Source organism: Anastrepha obliqua, chromosome 3 (assembly GCF_027943255.1).
Source record: "Anastrepha obliqua isolate idAnaObli1 chromosome 3, idAnaObli1_1.0, whole genome shotgun sequence".
Lineage (NCBI taxonomy): Eukaryota > Metazoa > Arthropoda > Insecta > Diptera > Tephritidae > Anastrepha > Anastrepha obliqua.
Window position 1 is genome coordinate 95,611,236 of NC_072894.1, and position 17,974 is coordinate 95,629,209.

The 17,974-nt window shown below is 37.1% G+C and overlaps 1 protein-coding gene across 1 annotated transcript in view; it reads right to left on the reverse strand.

Moving 5' to 3' along the window:
* Nucleotides 1-9,882: 9,882 nt before the first annotated feature.
* LOC129242694 (protein furry-like) overlaps nt 9,883-17,974 on the reverse strand; it is a 110,219-nt gene continuing 102,127 nt past the window's right edge. The window contains exon 18 of the mRNA XM_054879490.1: nt 9,883-9,974. Coding sequence (XP_054735465.1) covers nt 9,961-9,974 — 14 coding nt within the window. The 3' untranslated portion in view covers nt 9,883-9,960. The remainder of the gene's footprint in view (nt 9,975-17,974) is intronic.

The following is a 17,974-nucleotide window of genomic DNA, read 5'->3' on the forward strand; positions in this document are numbered from 1 at the left end:
TTCATCTATCTGCTTTAGAACGCGTATTTTGAACAAATATATCAAGCATTTAAAGTGAAGTTTAATTCTACAAACGCACGCGCGTGTCAAGCAACCAATTAACTTCTGTAACAGAAAAATTATGCATGCGTTTCTAAGGCGACCCTTTGTGCATAAGTTATTAATTTTTGGTAAAATTTTCGAGAGGCAATTACTCATTATTAGTATTTATGCCATTAACGGCATCAAAAAATTTAAATATTCGAAAAAGTAATCCGAAGCCGTCATGAAAAATTAGTATTATATTTTGATCAACACGGCGTATGAGTAATTACAAATTGTGTCTCGGTGAAGTCACTCATACGCCCAGCGCACCGGAGTTCTGAGCTTTGCGCTGTATACATTTCAGCCAATTTTCAATTTGATATAAAGCATTGCGTTTTTTTTATATTGCATTTAAGTTGTAATAATTACCATGTAAATATTTGAAAATAATTATAAAAACTTGTGTATACTTACACATAAACATACATACATAAAAAAAAATAAATAATTGGCGCGTACACTTCTGTTAGGTGTTTGGCCGAGCTCCTCCTCCTATTTGTGGTGTGCGTCTTGATGTTGTTCCACAAATGGAGGGACCTACAGTTTCAAGCCGACTCCGAACAGCAGATATTTTTATGAGGAGCTTTTTTCATGGCAGAAATACACTCGGAGGCTTGCCATTGCCTGCCGAGGGGTATCCAAAAAGAATTATTCACGAAATTGAGAAGTATTTTGTTATTAAATAAGCGCAAGAATAAATTCCAGAGGAAATACTAGTTTATATACTAAATAAATAATTATACAAGTATCAAGTAATTTAACGCCAAACACCACTATAATGAGCTCAACAAGAAACAAATTCACATTTTAAAATTTTAAGAATTTTACTTTTATGTGTGAAGGAAGTGCTTTAGTTCAAAAAGAATAAAAGAAAAATATTTGGTAAACCATATTCATTGGCCTAATCCCCCAAAATAACTTTTATCTGTGTATTAATATATAGGGGTGTTATTTACACCAAAAACGTCCTTCAAAAACATTTCGAAAATAAAAACAACAACGCGAACAATATAAATAGCTTAGGAAATAATTTTTTGGGAAAAACAAAATAGATCAAAGCACTAAGTGGAAGATGTTCCAGGATGTCTTCACACATTTTTCACTTTTCCAAATTAAATTTATGCCTTTTTTAATTGGTTACATTTCGAGTGCCGTACCCTGTAATTAGTTTTTGGGAGAGCAACTCGAACATGTGATGGTATTCAGTGACGGAAAAAAAGTGATGGAGCTAAGGAGAATTGCATTGCAGTGATTACATTACAGAAGTGTGGTAAAAGTATAAATGAGACTTACGAATTGCTGAAAAAACTTAATATTTTGAAAATGTTTGCTGACTTGACACACAGAAAAGAAGTCGTCACCCTCGCCTGATTCGAACCAGTGCAGCCATAAAAGCCATTCGAGCAAGAATTCGTAGAAATCCCTTTAGAAAGTGGGAAATCATGTCCAGGGAAATTACAATAAAATCTCGACCAGATCCCAAACTTACGTGGGCAAAGCGTAAAAAATAAGGTCTAAATATATTCAAGGTTTGTTTTTAGTGAACTACATTTATGATGAATCCGCCTCTTCTAAGAAAGAATTAATTAGGGTCATAATGAAAAGGCAACATGATAACGTCATATTGGTGAAACTACGAGATCAGTTTTGAATTTAAAAACTAATTCCCAAAATATAATTCTGGGATTCAATTAAACAATTTTTTTTAATATCAATAATCAATAATTGGCACTTTTCTTTTGTATTATTATTTATGTATAGTTTAAGTAAAAAAAAAAACACACTTTTTGCTTCCAATTTTACCGCGAAGGTATTTATTTTTTCCGCTTTCTTCGCCCTTCCTAAATGCGACCTTTTGTAAGGCAGTGTCAGAATTCTAATGTCACAAGTGGGCGAACCTTTAATAACTGAATCATGTTTTTAGAGCATTCAAATATAAATTTTTAATGACGTGATTTTTTGCGTCGTACTGGCATTTTTCACTTTGAACAGCTCCAATCAATTTTTCGTCCATTTGCAGACACTCGCATCACTGCCACTCAAAAAAAGTGTCTTAAATAACTCCCTCACAGTTATGCTACTCACATGTGAGGTCACGTGCAGAGTTTGGTACCACGTCAAATGTTCCAAACCCCGCCGCTTGTATACAATTAGTGACTTCCAAAGCGAACGTATGGCATACTCCGAAAACATCGAACAAGTGCGTGGGTGTGTGAGTTCATTCAAAAATAGTAAGACATTTTTTAAGAATACCATTGAAATGGAACTGGCAATGCTGTGAATCTCAAGCTGTGTGTCACACAAGTTGACAGGCGACAAGAAAATTGAACGAATTGAATTGTGCACTGCAAGAATGGCATCAAATGCATTCTATGAATGCATTATATGAGACTTAAACTTTCTAAAAACGTTGCTTACTGATGACCAGATGCTCTTTATTGGAATATGAAATCGGAGCTAAGCAGCAAAGAGCTAATTCTAAGCCAAAAACAAAAAAAAGGCAGAAGAAAACATAGTATTCCTTCTGAATATGGTGAATTAGCAGCTGGCCACTTTTTCTCGATAATGCATAATCTCAATGGTCAAGCGTTGTAAAGGGATTTCTGATAAAAAGCCAAATTATTTATTTGCACTATTCCCCATATTTCTCTGATTTGGCCTGCGACGACTATTATACTAGCAACTACATTTGGGGAAGAAAGAAAAGTGTAAGGAATCGTTCTTCGCCATGCAACCCGCTGCGGCTACCGTATCGTGCATTTGCTAATACACCCGTCTAATAAAAAAAGTAAATAAAAAACAACGGAATTTTTCAGCAACTTCAAACTAGCACTTTCTTACCTAAACTACTTTGTAACAGGAATATCAAAGAAAACATTGCTCTGCTCTCACCACCGATCAGAACTTGAATAGATGAGCAGTGGAGTAGGTGCCGCAGAACACGAGACCAACTGTTTTGCTCTGCTCCACACTACGTTTTGTTACTGATAGTAGGTCAGAGCGGTCTCGGTAGTCTAGCGTACGGGCAACCGCGGTAATAGCGTATACACACCAAATTTAGCGAAGTACTCAACCAAGCGCTCCAAGCAGTAAGAAGGCGTTGTTCCTAAGCAACGACAGGTGGGCATTCCCACTATTTAGGACTGGTAGCGGCAGGCTAATCACCTACCCTGTCAGAAATCAAATATGTAGATTAACGAAACCAACGCAAGACAGTCTGAGGGAGACCCTATGCTTCCGAGACGAGCGAACAAGGAAAAAAAGCAAAGAGATCAGTGCAATAATAGAAAAACAGTTTAAGTATATTACTTCGTACATATAAAGTATGCACACACCTTACAAATATTTGTAAATTGATAAAAAACAAAAATTACAGTTAAAAACATATTTTATGTATTTATTATTATTTCATTACATTCTTAAGTTAGAAGAGTAAAAGAACAACATGTAAATATAGTAACCAACAAGTCTAGGTACAGTTTTAAAACATATGGAAAAAGCTTTATAAGTAATATACAAAAACGAAAATTAATATTGTATTTTACTGAATAGCCACGATGTTTTAGGACTTCACTCAATCTATTTGACATTGAGTTTACTAACTTCTTTGTTTTCTCAGTTGTAATCCTCGCCCATTCTGCGCGCATAACAATTCACCAAGCCATCTTACTTGTTATCACATGCTGTCGAGCTCATTTTCTAGTACATCGCACAGATGCTCAATGTGATTCAGATCGCACGACTGATGGGGTGTTGTGAGCTGTTTTAGAGCGTTGTACAAGAGCCAAAGCTTAACGAACAAGGCTGAGTGTTTTGAATAACGACCCATGGTTCCATTATTGGAACCAAAAGGTTCTTTATAAGCCACGATCTTCGGTGCTCTGTATCAAACTCTTTTTTAAAATGTTGAAATACCATCATTTAGCTATTGTAGACTCAATAAATTCTACACCACTTGTGTTTGACTGTACCAGCAACATTTTGTTTCTCAACAGCTGTGCCTGTGCCTGATTTGCGTTAATCAATTAGATGTTTGTTTTACGTTTTCAACAATTTTTGAATTGCCATAGTAATTATGCTGCGCCCTCTCGGACCGATAAAGTTCTTGGATGCCCATAACTGGGTTTACTATAGATGTTAAAATTCCAGTTTGCTTGAAATTGTTTACTAAGCGTTGAACAGAGGAAGGCTTTGCCAATATTTTGGAACTACATATTTGCATCTTTCCACAATTTTATAATTATTTTTCTTTTTAATAATTTATTTTACTTTGGTTTCCAAGGGCGCAATTGGCAAAAGATGGGGCCTCTCGCCTCGAGTTGTTTTCTGGCTGTATAATACCATTGTAAAGCCTATCTTGTTATATGGAGTCATAGTCTGGTGGAACTCACTAGAGAAGACGACATTGGTGAAGAAGCTGGAAAGAGTTCAGAGGTCGGCACTCATTGGAATCAGTGGGGCGCTTCGAACGACTCCTACTCTGGCGCTCAACGCAATGTTAAATGTGGTACCCGTAGATATCGCAGGCAGAACTGCCGCAACACGTACCGCAATCAGACTGAGGGGCTGGAGCTATAAGCTCAATCTCCCTTATGGGCACTCAAGCATCCTTAGAAACTTTGAGTTCATCCCTCTGTCAACAGGCCAGTGTATACCCTCATTTAGTCCGACCGGAACATTCATCTCTCTCATCCCGTCAAGGGAAGAGTGGACGGGGGGCTACACTTGGGGGCAGGGCCTGGTGAACTTGTTCACGGATGGATCGAAGTTGGAAGGAAAGGTTGGCGGAGGAGTCTTTTGCGAAGGGCCCCCCATCAGACTAAAATTCAGGTTACCGGACCACTGCAGTGTGTTCCAGGCAGAGGTAGCCGCAATCAAGGAGGCAGCTGACTGGCTGCTCAAATGTGTACTAACAGTCAAGAAGGTAAATATTTACTCCGATAGCCAAGCGGCAATAAGGGCCCTCGGGTCTATGACGGTGCATTCGGAATTGGTCAAGGAATGCTTGACCTCACTTTCGACTGCGTCCGAATTCTTTGACATCAGCCTCATCTGGGTTCCCGGTCACAGCGACATTGCGGGAAACTGTGAGGCGGATGAGCTGGCTAGACAAGGGACATGTGAGGTGATTTCCCCGCGGAGGGAGAAAATTGGAATCCCCCTGACTACCTGCGGTCTGCTCCTGGAAAGATGGGCATCGCGCAAACTCAGCGAGCGCTGGGAAAATGCACAAACGTGCAAAGTCGCGAAATCCTTCTGGCCACGTGTGGACCGAAGGCGCTCGGGTGAGCTTCTGAGGCTGACAAAATATCAGCTCTCCAATCTAGTGGGTTCTCTCACAGGACACAATGCGCGAGGAATGCATGCTGTGAGACTTGGAATCATCTCGAGTCCTTTCTGTGCTGGATGCATGGAGGATGAGGTGGAATCATCTCAGCACCTTCTCCTTAGCTGCCCTGCCCTGGCGGGGCTAAGATTCAGGCATCTTGGCTCTCACTTCTTTGCAACGCCTGCTGAGATAGCTGGCGCTGACATTAAAAATCTGATGAGTTTCATCAGCAGCATTAAGCGGTTGACGCAAACATAGTCATCGTTCATAATCCGCACGCTCCTAACCTTCCCATCACCACCTCTCCCCGCCCTCTCCCTGCACCTTATCGGTCCTTCCCCTCTCCTCACTTCCTTGAAAATGGTATCACAAAGGACGAATTTCTCTTCGTCCAAGTGTGCCCACTCCCTGGGCAACCATACTAACCTAACCTAACCTTGGTTTCCATGTTTTCATATTATTACCACTTTCAACCGATCAATTTTAATAAGAAATGATGAATCGAGCGTAAAAATGAAAAACATCTAATAAATTAACGGTATTATTAAAAAAACAAACTTTTCGCAGACTTTCTGGTTGCTATATTTAGATGTAGCTGCAATTTCTTACCGTTATGTAAACAATAAAGTGAAGAATTTTATAATTTTCCTTTGATTTTGTAACTTAAAAATGTAATGAAATAATAAATTAATAAATCATGTGTTTAACTATAAATTTATATTGTGTTTTTAATCAAATTACAAATATTTGTAAGGTGGGCGCAGACTTTATGGGATATGTGTACGTATGCGAAACAGTTCTCTATTATAAAATAAATTTAATAAATGAAAATGGAATATCCCTATGGCAACTCACACATATAAAGGTGATTATGTAATGTATGGCAGTGTGGGAGTGTAAACGAATAAAATTGTGTTACAATGAAAATACAAACTATTAAAAGGTTGTTCTTAATTGTGTGCAATTTAATTTTAGCATCCATTTTACATTATATTTGTTTTTATGGATTGTTTTTTTTCTTTTCTACTCACAATTAGATTCTCTTTGTTATTTTTAAAGCTAATTAAATGTTTGCTTTCACTTTTCGCCGTTACAAACTCAATTTGGCAGTTGCTTAAAACAGAATCACCTTTTGGCATTTAGATATGTGTATATCCTTCGCTGCGGCATGATTGACAGTTCACGGCGCTTCGTGACCCCTTTGTAGGGTTGCGTTTTGTATATTTTTACACAAAAAGCCAAAATGGGTTATCTAAATATAATTTGTAACAATATATTGGGTAAAGTAAAAAGTTCTCATCGATTTTTGTATCCCACTAGCACTTATCGAATATGTTAAGTCATATTTCATAGGCGGGTGTGATTATTTTTCGAATGACACCAAGACGCGATAAGATCATCTTCTGAATACAATCGATCTTGAATTTCTTTTTTCGAGACGTGGTCTGGGTTTGCTTGTTGCTTACCAATATTTAAAAATCAAAATATAGCCGATATGTCAAATGCACTTGCAAGATATTATACACGGATGAAGGCTTGACTAACCAAGATTCAATGCTCCTTTGTTAGCGATTTTAAACGAACAAGATGAAATTATCGATTAAGATGGAGTCGCTCCGCAACCAAGTTGCATTGCATACCTTGGCATCTACCATCATTAGCAATAAAGAATATATATATGTATATATATATATATTAGGCCGGGTCGATTTGTGGGGAGGCAAAAAAATCGCCCATTGCTCTGTGAAAATCATATTCTAGGGATCAAAATAAGAAACTTTGCCGAAGGAACCATACCTATAAAACGAATTCTGATGTCCCCAAATTTGGGTCGAACTTTTTAGTTTCTTTTCTCATGTAAAGGCCAAAAATGGTGAAATTTTGAAATGATTGTATGGGGAACCCCCCAGGGGAGTTCCAGGGGGTGTGCCACTGGCATGGGTGGATCGGCCGTCCAAAGTAAGTGGGGGTCGGTCATACATTTGGACTCGATTGGAGCACTCTAAATGGGTCAAAGTGGGATTTTTCGTTCGACCCCAATTGGGAACATCAGAATTCGTTTTAGAGGTATGGTTTCTTCAGCAAAGTTTCTTATTTGGATCCCTAAAATACGATTTTCACAGAGCAATGACCGATTTTTAAATTGACCCGCCCTAATATATATATATATTATATATATTTATGATTGGCGCGTACACTCTTTTTGGGTGTTTGGCCGATCTCCTTCTCCTATTTGTGGTGCGCGTCTTGATGTTGTTCCACAAATGTGCGAACCTACAGTTTCAAGCCGAACCCGAACGGCAGATATTTCTTATGAGGAGCTTCTTCAACGTAGTTTTGCCATTGCCTGCCGAGGGGTGGCCGCTGTTAGAAAAAACTTTTTCTTAATTTTGATGTTTCACCGAGTTCGAACATATTTTGTCTCAGCAATAAAGAATGTTTCATACTAATACGGCCTTCATGCAGGGCCTTCTATTTTCATATACCATAAGCCGTATTCTTTCGTACAAGAGTTGCAAACGAACATTCCAACATGATGAACTAAGCTATGGCTGTGCTGATATGAACTGTCGTTGACAACTGGCAATTTAACAAACAAAGAGAAAAACAAAATGGCATTTGAAGGCAAATTTTCCAAGTTCGTTCATGATTAATCCCAATAGTGGTATAATTAAACTCACACGAAGTCGTACATATATGTAGCTTTATAAGAGTTGGATTCCACCGAGTTAATATATACGAGTAGTGTTGTTGCTTTGCATGTAACTTGACATTTAAATTCGTGCACAAAACAATACGCCTAATATGTAGTATAGTTGGAGAAAGGTAAGAAATCTCCAACTATATGATTGTGATTTGCGTTTTTGTCAGTTTCGAAATCTTATCGCTAAGAAGAATTTTAATCGGCAATATTTTTGGGTTTGTTTTGTGCTTTTACTAGTAAAATATGCTATCATCCGAATGTATACGAATAAATTACAAAATCTTTGAGCTCAGCGGAACACATTTTTTGTTAGAAAAATCTGTAATAATAAAGTCATCCTTTTTTTTTTTTGCTTTAAGGAATAGCTGAGAATTAGCATAAGTCTTGCTCTTAATGCTTTTAAGTCTTTAGAAGATTTAGACATTTTTTGAAATTCTTTTGGCTCTTTTGGGTGATGAACTACAGTCCTCGACAAAAGGTAGGGCATCCACACTTTGAACAGTTCTGACTTCTTTCTCTTCTTTTTTTTCGGATATTCACTATCTTTTTTATAAAATTATATCTCATTGTCTAACGAAAATCATATAAATTAAAGTTTCAAACGTTACACAAAAATTGGAAAAATTCGACAAACTTCATATACAAATTTGATGGTTTTCAATTAGAATTTTGAGAATGTATGTTCTTATATTATTAGAATTATTAGTTTTATAGCTTTTTAATTTTAGTACAATAAAGTGTTAATTAGAAATTGCTAAAAAATCTCGTTGATTGGTTATACTTTTTTTCGTTGGCGGGTTTACCCATATTAAAAATCTATAGCGCTGAGCTGACGTGGCTTTTTTGGAATATGCGCTTTCGTTTCAACAAACAGCAAAGGCTCTTCTCGAATAATTGGAGGCAACCTTTAAAATGAATGAAGTCGTAGAAAGCATCCTTTTCTTCATTTTTTGCATTTTCTGTTGGAGCGTAGATTGAGAGTATTGTTACACTCTGAAATTTGCCTTTGAGTTTAAGAATACATAGCCTATATGTCACAGGCTGAAAAAAATTAGGCTTTTTCTGATTTTTTTACTGACGTATAAACCAACTCCACTTGCTCCAGTTTTTTCACTTCCACTGTAGAACAAAGAGTAATCTCATTTTTGTAGTTCTCCGATCTCTTTCCATCGAATTTCCTGCAACGCTACCACATCAAGACTGTAACGCATTATTTCATCGACTACTTCCGCCATCTTTCTAGGTTGTAACATTGTGCGAACATTGCATGAACCGAATTCCATCTCGTTGTCCTTTAAACGTTGCGTGGGTCTTCTACTGATAGGGTTGTAATGTTTCCGAGGCTTATGTGAAGATATCATGACTTTTATTCGTTTTACGTAGAATGGGGTTGTCCGCTCCACGTCCGTCCACGTGCCTATTGGCAAGTTTGTTGCAGATAATTTTATCCGCGTGGCAACAGCATTTACTCTGCGCCAGAATGTTAGAGTTATTCCGCCCTTACTCGGTCGACATTGCTTCGCTAGCGGGAACCGAGGGTACCAAGTCTAGGAGACAGTGGGTGAGGTTGTAATTTAAATAGGATATAGCCTGTTACTATTTCATTAACCCTGCAATAAAAAAGCCAATAATCGCATAACGCAAGCAAAAAACGGTAATTTTACAGAAGTATTTTAATTTACAAATTTTTTGTAGTTGTCTGTTCCTACTTTCCACTTTTTGACTGCTACTTTGGAACACTGCGCTATACAAACAAGTAGCTGCACTAAATTCATACATTCAGAACTTTTTACTTCACCTAATACAAAAGGTATGCCCGCTCGGGAATATTTTGGCAGCACTTTCATTCTTCATTCCCTGCAACAGAAACAGTGTAGAGTGGGTGTAAGTTGAGAGAGCAGTAAAGTACAAATAAAGGCAACAAAGGGACAAATTAAATGTATGTAATATACTTAGGTATTAGTGCTGAATGCAAGTGGAAACGGGACTAACAAACAAATATGTATTTATATAATATAAAAAGGCAAAAAGTCGGGTAATGAAAATTGTTCAAATAACAAACAAATATGTATTTATATAAAAAGGAAAAAGTCGGTAATGAAAATTGTTTAAATAATAGAAGGAAATAGCAAAAATGGGTACAATTTTCACTTTTTATCACTGTTGTAATCAATATTAGATTTCAGTAAAGTAAATTCCCACATAAGAGGTCTATTGCGCTTCAATGCAAGCCTATAATTGCGGGCCTTCCATGAATTTGGGTACCTTCTCAGACTTTTTTTTCCATCCCATTAACTGGTTTAAAGTCGCACCACCTAAATGTATGAGTCTTCGACTTGCGAGATCTGCGACGTTCGCAGGAAATATGCTCCGGGTCTCATCATGCAGTTCGCAAAAACGGCAGACGCTTCTGTCTGTTAATACCTACAGCCATAGACACATAAATGACACAAATTTTAAATCAATATTGGGTTCACTTTTTTTTTCTTTGTCGTAAACTTTGTTTAAATTGGGAATGTAATACTTCATACATTTTATATTTTTTCTTGTCAAGAAGTTTGCATTTATGTAAAAAAGCCGTTCTTTTCAATTGAATTCTTTACATTTTTGATAAATAGCAAATTTACTTCTTCGTTGTGATTTGAAAGCTGAGGTTTTTTTACTTCACAAAGTCAGCAAAGCAAGTAGTGCTCGAAATAAATCAAGAATATGGTCTTGATATTTCCCGCTGCGGCGCGCTAGCCGCGTGGGTTGGTGCGTGACTACCATTCGGAGTTCAGAGAGAAGGTAGATTCGCTTCTCGATGAAACACCAAAATTAAGAAACCGTTTTTTCTAATAGCGGTCGCCCCTCGACAAGCAATGGCAAACCACCGAGTGTATTTCTGCCATGAAAAAGCTCCTCATAAAAAATATCTGCTGTTCGGTATATTTCCAGGTGATGATGACCCAACCAAGCTCAGCTCTTTGGTCGTATTAGCAAGCGCATTAAATCTTGTCCAACGTTTGCAAAAGCCCGCAAAGGCAAACCTTGTAAATTTTGGGTGAAAACCAAGATAAAAAAATGGGTGTATATTGAAAAACTTTGAAACCACGTCGCCCAAGAGCTCAAGCGTTAGCCCCAAGTTTACACAAAATACGGCTAAACAAAGTAGTGAAAGCATCATGGTTTGGAGGGCATTTTCTTGGCACTGAGTTGGACCGATTCTTCTTCTTCTTAATTGGCGCGATAACCGCTTACGCGATTTTGGCCGAGTTTAACAAAGCACGCCGGTCGTTTCTTTCTCGTGCTAACCGGCGCCAATTGGACACACCAAGTGAAGCCAAGTCCTTCTCCACCTGATCTTTCCAACGCAGAGGAGGCCTTCCTCTTACTCTGCTACCACCAGCTGGTACCGCATCGAATACTTTCAAAGTCGGAGCGTTTGTATCCATTCGGACGACATGCCCCAGCCAACATAGACGCTGGATCTTTATTCGTTGCGCTATGTCTATGTCTTCGTAAAGCTCATACAGCTCATCGTTCCATCGCCTGCGATATTCGCCGTTGCCAACGTGCAAAGGTCCAAAAATCTTACGCAGAATCTTTCTCTTGAACACTCCAAGCGTCGCTTCATCGGATGTTGTCATCGTCCAAGCTTCTGCGCCATACGTTAGGATGGGCATGATGAGAGTCTTGTAGAGTCTTAGTTTTGTTCATCGAAAGAGGACTTTACTGCTCAGTTGCCTACATAGTCCAAAGTAGCACTTGTTGGCAAGAGAGATTCTACGTTGGATTTCAAGGCTGGCATTGTTATCGGTGTTAATGCTGGTTCCTAAATAAACGAAGTCTTGTACAAGCACCTTGAAGCACCTTGCCGGACCGCAATACAGAAATTGGTGAAAAAACTCAAGCTGTTGGGACAAGTTAGTGATGCGAAGAATAAAACCCGTGCACGTCGCTGAAGAACAGCCGAAAATATTGCTGTTGTAGCCGAAAGTGTTGAAGAAAACCAAGGTTTGTCCATTCCTCGTCATTCTTTGGAATTAGGCATTCCACAAACATCAGTACACCGTGTTTTGCATAAAGATTTGGGTCTTAAGACTTATAAAGTCCAGTTAACACAAGAACTCAAGCCGGCCGATCATCAACAACGTCGTATCTTTGCTGATTGGGTCGTTGAAATGCATGAAAATGATCCGGAATTCCATCGAAAAATCATCTTTAGTGATGGGGCCCATTTACACCTCGGTGGCTTCGTCAACAAGCAAAATTGGCGGATCTGGGGCTCAGAAAAGCCAAGAGTTATTGTTGAAAAGCCTCTCTATCCTCAACGTGTGACTGCTTGGTGCGGTTTATGGTCCGGCGGAGTCATTGGACTTTACTTTTTCGAAAATGAAGCTGGAGCAACAGTTAGGGTGAATGGATTGCGCTATCGAGAGATGATTAACGATTTTTTATGGCCTGAATTGGATGGTATTGATCTGGACAACGCTTATTTTCAACAAGACGGCGCTACGTGCCACACAAGCAACGAAATCCTTGATCTTTTACGGAAATAACACCTCTTATTGGGAAACCCTTTATTAGCTAATATTTTTATTACGAGTATCATCAAATGTTTATTTATAAAAATAATATTTTTTTGTATTCATTAAAAAACGTTTATATACTTTTCATCCATCATGGAGATTCAAACCTACGCATTTCCAAATGATAGTCAAGCATCTACTCATTCGGCTGTGGCGGCGATACAGCCAATACAAAAATTTTTCACGCTTGTAAAACCAGGCACATTATAATCTTACAAATTGTTGCCTTGCTATTTCGAGTACACATATATTTTTCACTTGTATGAAATTACTATTGGTAAAAGAGATAGAATATCACACCGACAAGGGGAAAGGAATATAAAATCAAATATTTGATTTCCATGTTAAAAAATGTTGTATATGCCATTCTGATAATGTATTAGAGACTAATATACTTGGAAGTGGGTTGGGATTTTTGCCGAAAGCGCTCAGCATTGTCTTGTAGGGTTATGTGCATGGGTTGGTTGTAGGTATGTTTGGCACAGCTGCGTGCCTTTCAACTAACGAGACGTAATGCCACTATTTCATGGCCACTATTTCATTTTATTTCATTTCAAAATAAGTTTTTGAAAGCTAGAGCTGGGCTAAATTGTATTTTTTTCGAACAGTAGACATACACACCTTTTCGTTTGAAATTAGGATACGGTTTTTTTGTTTTTGTAGCCAAATAACTCCATAATCTCATTAGGGCTTTTTTAGGCGCCGAGAGAATCCAATCACACAGCTCTTATGGCCTGCTCTAGACTAATCGTTGCACTAGCACCAACTATCTTCCTCTATTGTCAATCAGAAAACAGCAAACATATGCACTAAAATATGCCATTTCATCAGTAATTTTTATGAATATTTTAGAGAATAACATTACCGACGCTTAGCCTTTTCTTGCCTAACTTTAACAAGTTCCCTTAAGTGACTGATGTCAGTCAAATATGTTTCCGACATTTTTAAGTTTGTACTTGACTGTACGTACGAAGGTCGTCGAAAAGTCTGCGCAAAAATAAAAACTACTTAATGAATGTCCGTACGAGGGTCGTTCGAAAAGTCTATGCAAAAATAAAAGCTACTTAATAGATTGGATTAAGCCGTTTTTATAGATATTGTCTCCTTCTAGCATCGTTCACTTCGTACAAAGCTGTTGTAGTTCGTGAATCCCTTCCGAATAATAGGATTCGTATAAGTCTGAAAAATAGCCATGTGCTTCGGTAATCACCTCCTCGTTTGAATAAAATCTTTTTCCCACCAGCCATTTCTTCGAATTGGGGAACAAATAGCAGACCGAAGGATCCGAGGGAATAAAATCTGAAGAATAAGGGGGATGTGAAATGAGTTGAAACCCTATTTTCCAACAATTAAGGTGTGAGCTGGTGTGTTGTTGCGATGGAAAAGGAAAATCACTCGACTTCCTTGATTCAAACGAATGCCAAACACCAAGAAATAAACCGATCCGGTTGAAACTTGGGGTATGTTCTTCCAAGAGATGCTACTAACTAAGCATAATCTTGATATGCACCAGTAGTGCCGTTTCTCTCTTTTCACGGACTTTTCAAACGAACCTCGTAAGTATGGTATGTAAGCATGAATAAAAATATTATTGCTTTGAAAATGAAATAATTTTAAAATTATTACTTCCGGCGAAAGGAAATCCCGTTCTTTCTTACCCTTTCGGCACTGCTATAGAAAAGCGCAAAAGAATACATCAAATGGAAACACCAAAAAAATCAGGCAGCGGAAGTTGAGTTAGTTTACGGACAATAGACAATATGTTGCTCAATTTTTAGGCCATAACTTAATTCCACTTTAGCCTTAATGCTCCCACATATTTCCTTTCTTATTCCCACAGGTCGTTTCATGTTTTTGATTTTATTTAATGCGCACGAGTAGGCTTTACGCCTGCTGATGATGTCAGCTCTGTTATACTATATATGTATCGGGTGTTTTTTAGCTGCATGAGAACTGTCGATATAGATAACTATGGTTTGACAGCTGAGATTGGCAACACAGTTTTGCGCATTTCTGTTCGGTAAGCTTTGGCAAGTCATCATAAATCGGCTATGCTGCCATACGCTCAGATTTATCGAAAAAAGTAGTCAAAATTGGACTGATCGAACGGACTATATAACTCATAGCTGCGGCGGACATATGCCGGATATCATATTCAAAAAATTGGTGGCATGAAATTATCTACCAAATCATAATAAAAACAATCATTTCACAATTTCTGTTTTGCATTATAATTTTCAGTTCACACGCTCTTAAAAAAACACCCGATACTATACATCTAATACATATACATATATACATATATACATACATACATGACACAAAGGCAGAAGCAAAAAATTACCAAAATCAAATTTTGTGCAATGCAATCCACATTAACCGAAAATTCTACGTTTCCTTATTTATCTTTTTTTTTTATATTTTCACAAATGTATATGGTATTTCTTTTTTAGTGCATATAGGCGCAAAATTAATTATCAATTTTATTTTTAATTTTTCAATTTTGTACTAAATAAAAAAAAATTATTTTGACTGATGGAAATCGTATCTATTTGCATACTGCAGCTATCTATTTCACATATGTGGAAAAATTATAAATCCTCCGATAGGGTTGCGATTTTGCTCCACCTCGCAATTATGTACATACATATGTATAGTAAAACATCGATATAGAATTCGATATGACGAAAAATGTATAATAAAAGATCAAGTCCTAGTTTGAACAAAAAAAATTTTTGGGGTTTTTCGAAATTTCCTTGCTAAAATACTTCAAAATCAAAACAAAATAGGAACAGTGCACTTATATACAAACTGCTTTTTTTCAGATTATATACCATATGTGATTAGTGGTTTATGAGTTTTTGTTCTGTATTACTCATCTTCTATTTTGCCTCATTTTTTATTTGGAATGCATGTAATTGAGTAAACAAATGAGTTTTGTGGTTGGAATGGTAACGATTTGGTGATAGCAACAAATTTTAAGCGTTATAAATTTAGCTCAGTTGCCCTTATAAGTAAAATTAATAAACTAAATGGTAAGTATGGGCTACTTAGAATTAAATAAAATGACCAAAATGGGATGTGCTAAGTGTTGAACGGAGGAAGAATTCATATAATGAAAATTTTAAGAAAACAAGGAAAAATGATGGATGCAATAACAGAATTAATGCAATGTTCAAAGAAAATAGTTTTTAATGCTATTTTTCACGTAACAAATCCGGAAACTCGGGGAAGAAGATGTAAAATTCTGGCAAGAGAAAACAAAAAATTCAAACATCATAACAAAATTAAAACTTTTCTGTTATCAAATGCGCTTAAAACTGAGCTAAGTTTGCAAGTTACTAGTCGGACTTTGCGATACCGACTGGTAGAAGCCAGATTAGTAGCAAGAACACCCAGAAGAAGTACTATTGTTGAGTTTACAAAACAAAAGAAAAAACATCTCTTCCATCGGAATTGAAAAAATATGTTCGACACCCACAAGTACAGCATTTCATCGCAGTTATACGAAAAAACGGTAAAGCACGGTGGCAAATATAGAGTGGATGCTCTTCGGAGGAAGAAGTAGCTGCAATATTTTGGGTGAAAGATAAAATATAATATATGCTGTGGACTATGTGAGAATATTGGATACGGTTAACCACCCCAAGCATTCATCGAAATTAGCAAAGTTGTAGTTTAAAACCGAAAAAATTAATCTTTTAGAACGGTCGTCGCAGTCTCCTGACTTAAACCCATCTGCTCCGATCAATGCAGTCAGTCCTTATTGGAGAGCGGTTCACTTCTTACGAGAGCATCGCAAACTGGTTCAATGAATGGATCAAGTCAAAAGAGCTCGAATTTTTAGTCGGAGTAAATTTGTAGCCTCCAATGGCATATAATGCACATAACATCATGTATTATTTCAGCTAAGAAAGGACGGAATCTTATTCCCATACCCAATACGATCACGTTTCAATACAGCAACCCAGTTTTCTACTGCATTAATTGATGCCTAAACGTCCTTATACACTTTCAACATTCGTTCATAAATTTTCTTTGCTTTTAAATCTTCCAAAAATATTAATTCGCTGCACGATACTTGATTTTTTCCATGTAGAAAATACTGTGGCACGTCAATACTAAATGGTTTGTAAGCAAAGAATGAATTGACAGATTGAAATGAAACTCTACATACGTTTATATGGAGAGTGTACCAAGATAATAAAAAAAAATTACGCTAGTAGCAACACCCTCTCTTATCGAACCGCAAAACTTATTGAACAACCTAGTGCATCAAAGAGAGGAAAGGTATTTTGCTATTCCGACATATACTGCATAAAACACCTAACTTAATTTAATAGACATTATCTCTCACAAAATAGGCTCCCCGAAATGACGTGATTAAATACTAATTTTTAACCTCTGCCAGACTATTTTCGATCAAATCTGTCCGCATCTGGAACACTGTTCCAGCTTCAATTCGCACCAACTTAGGTAAGAGCAACATGAAGAATGTTGTATTCATACTTTCGTTAACTCGTGCATAATATTGCACTATGAGTATTGATATCTATTTACGTATACCTATTCTAGATAGTATACAATCACATTGTCTTGTTATTCTTGCCACTTCTTTTATGGATATTCATCTTGTTATCTTTGTTGTGCCATACAACTTCTTAATGTAATAATAATCTGTTGTTAGGGGCTCAGCCATATTTTTTTAATATCCCTGAAATTTGTAGTCCAAAGTCTTTTGCATGTATGTAAGTCAGTCTAATACTTGTAAAATGTCATGGACTGGGCATGAATTGAGTAAAATTTCTCAGTATTGCCGGCGAAAAACAAATAAGTATACCACAATAGCCGCAATTACTTAATACTCAGTTACAAAAATTCCACAAACTCTTGACATTTCTTTTCGAGCGTTACGAACGGGAGCCGCGCTAGCACAAGCTATGGCAATAGGCAATGGAAAGCCTTTAAATATAATATAATTATTTCTGTTATGAAAACACTCATTGTATAGATATACACACATTTGTATATATATATATTAGTAAATACAGCATCAAAAGGTTTCACTTCCTCCCTCTTCATGAATACCAAGTATTTTTTTGTTTTAAATATTTTTTTTTGTTACTACTTATTATTTATTGGCTTTAGGCGGTATAAGTTGTGAGAGGCATAAAGTGATACTCTTTAATGCTATAAAATAAGCATGCTGTACAAAGCTAGAATGAGTGGTTCTTTGTTGTGGATGAACTCATTTATTTAAGGTAAGTACACAATTTGCCATATTAT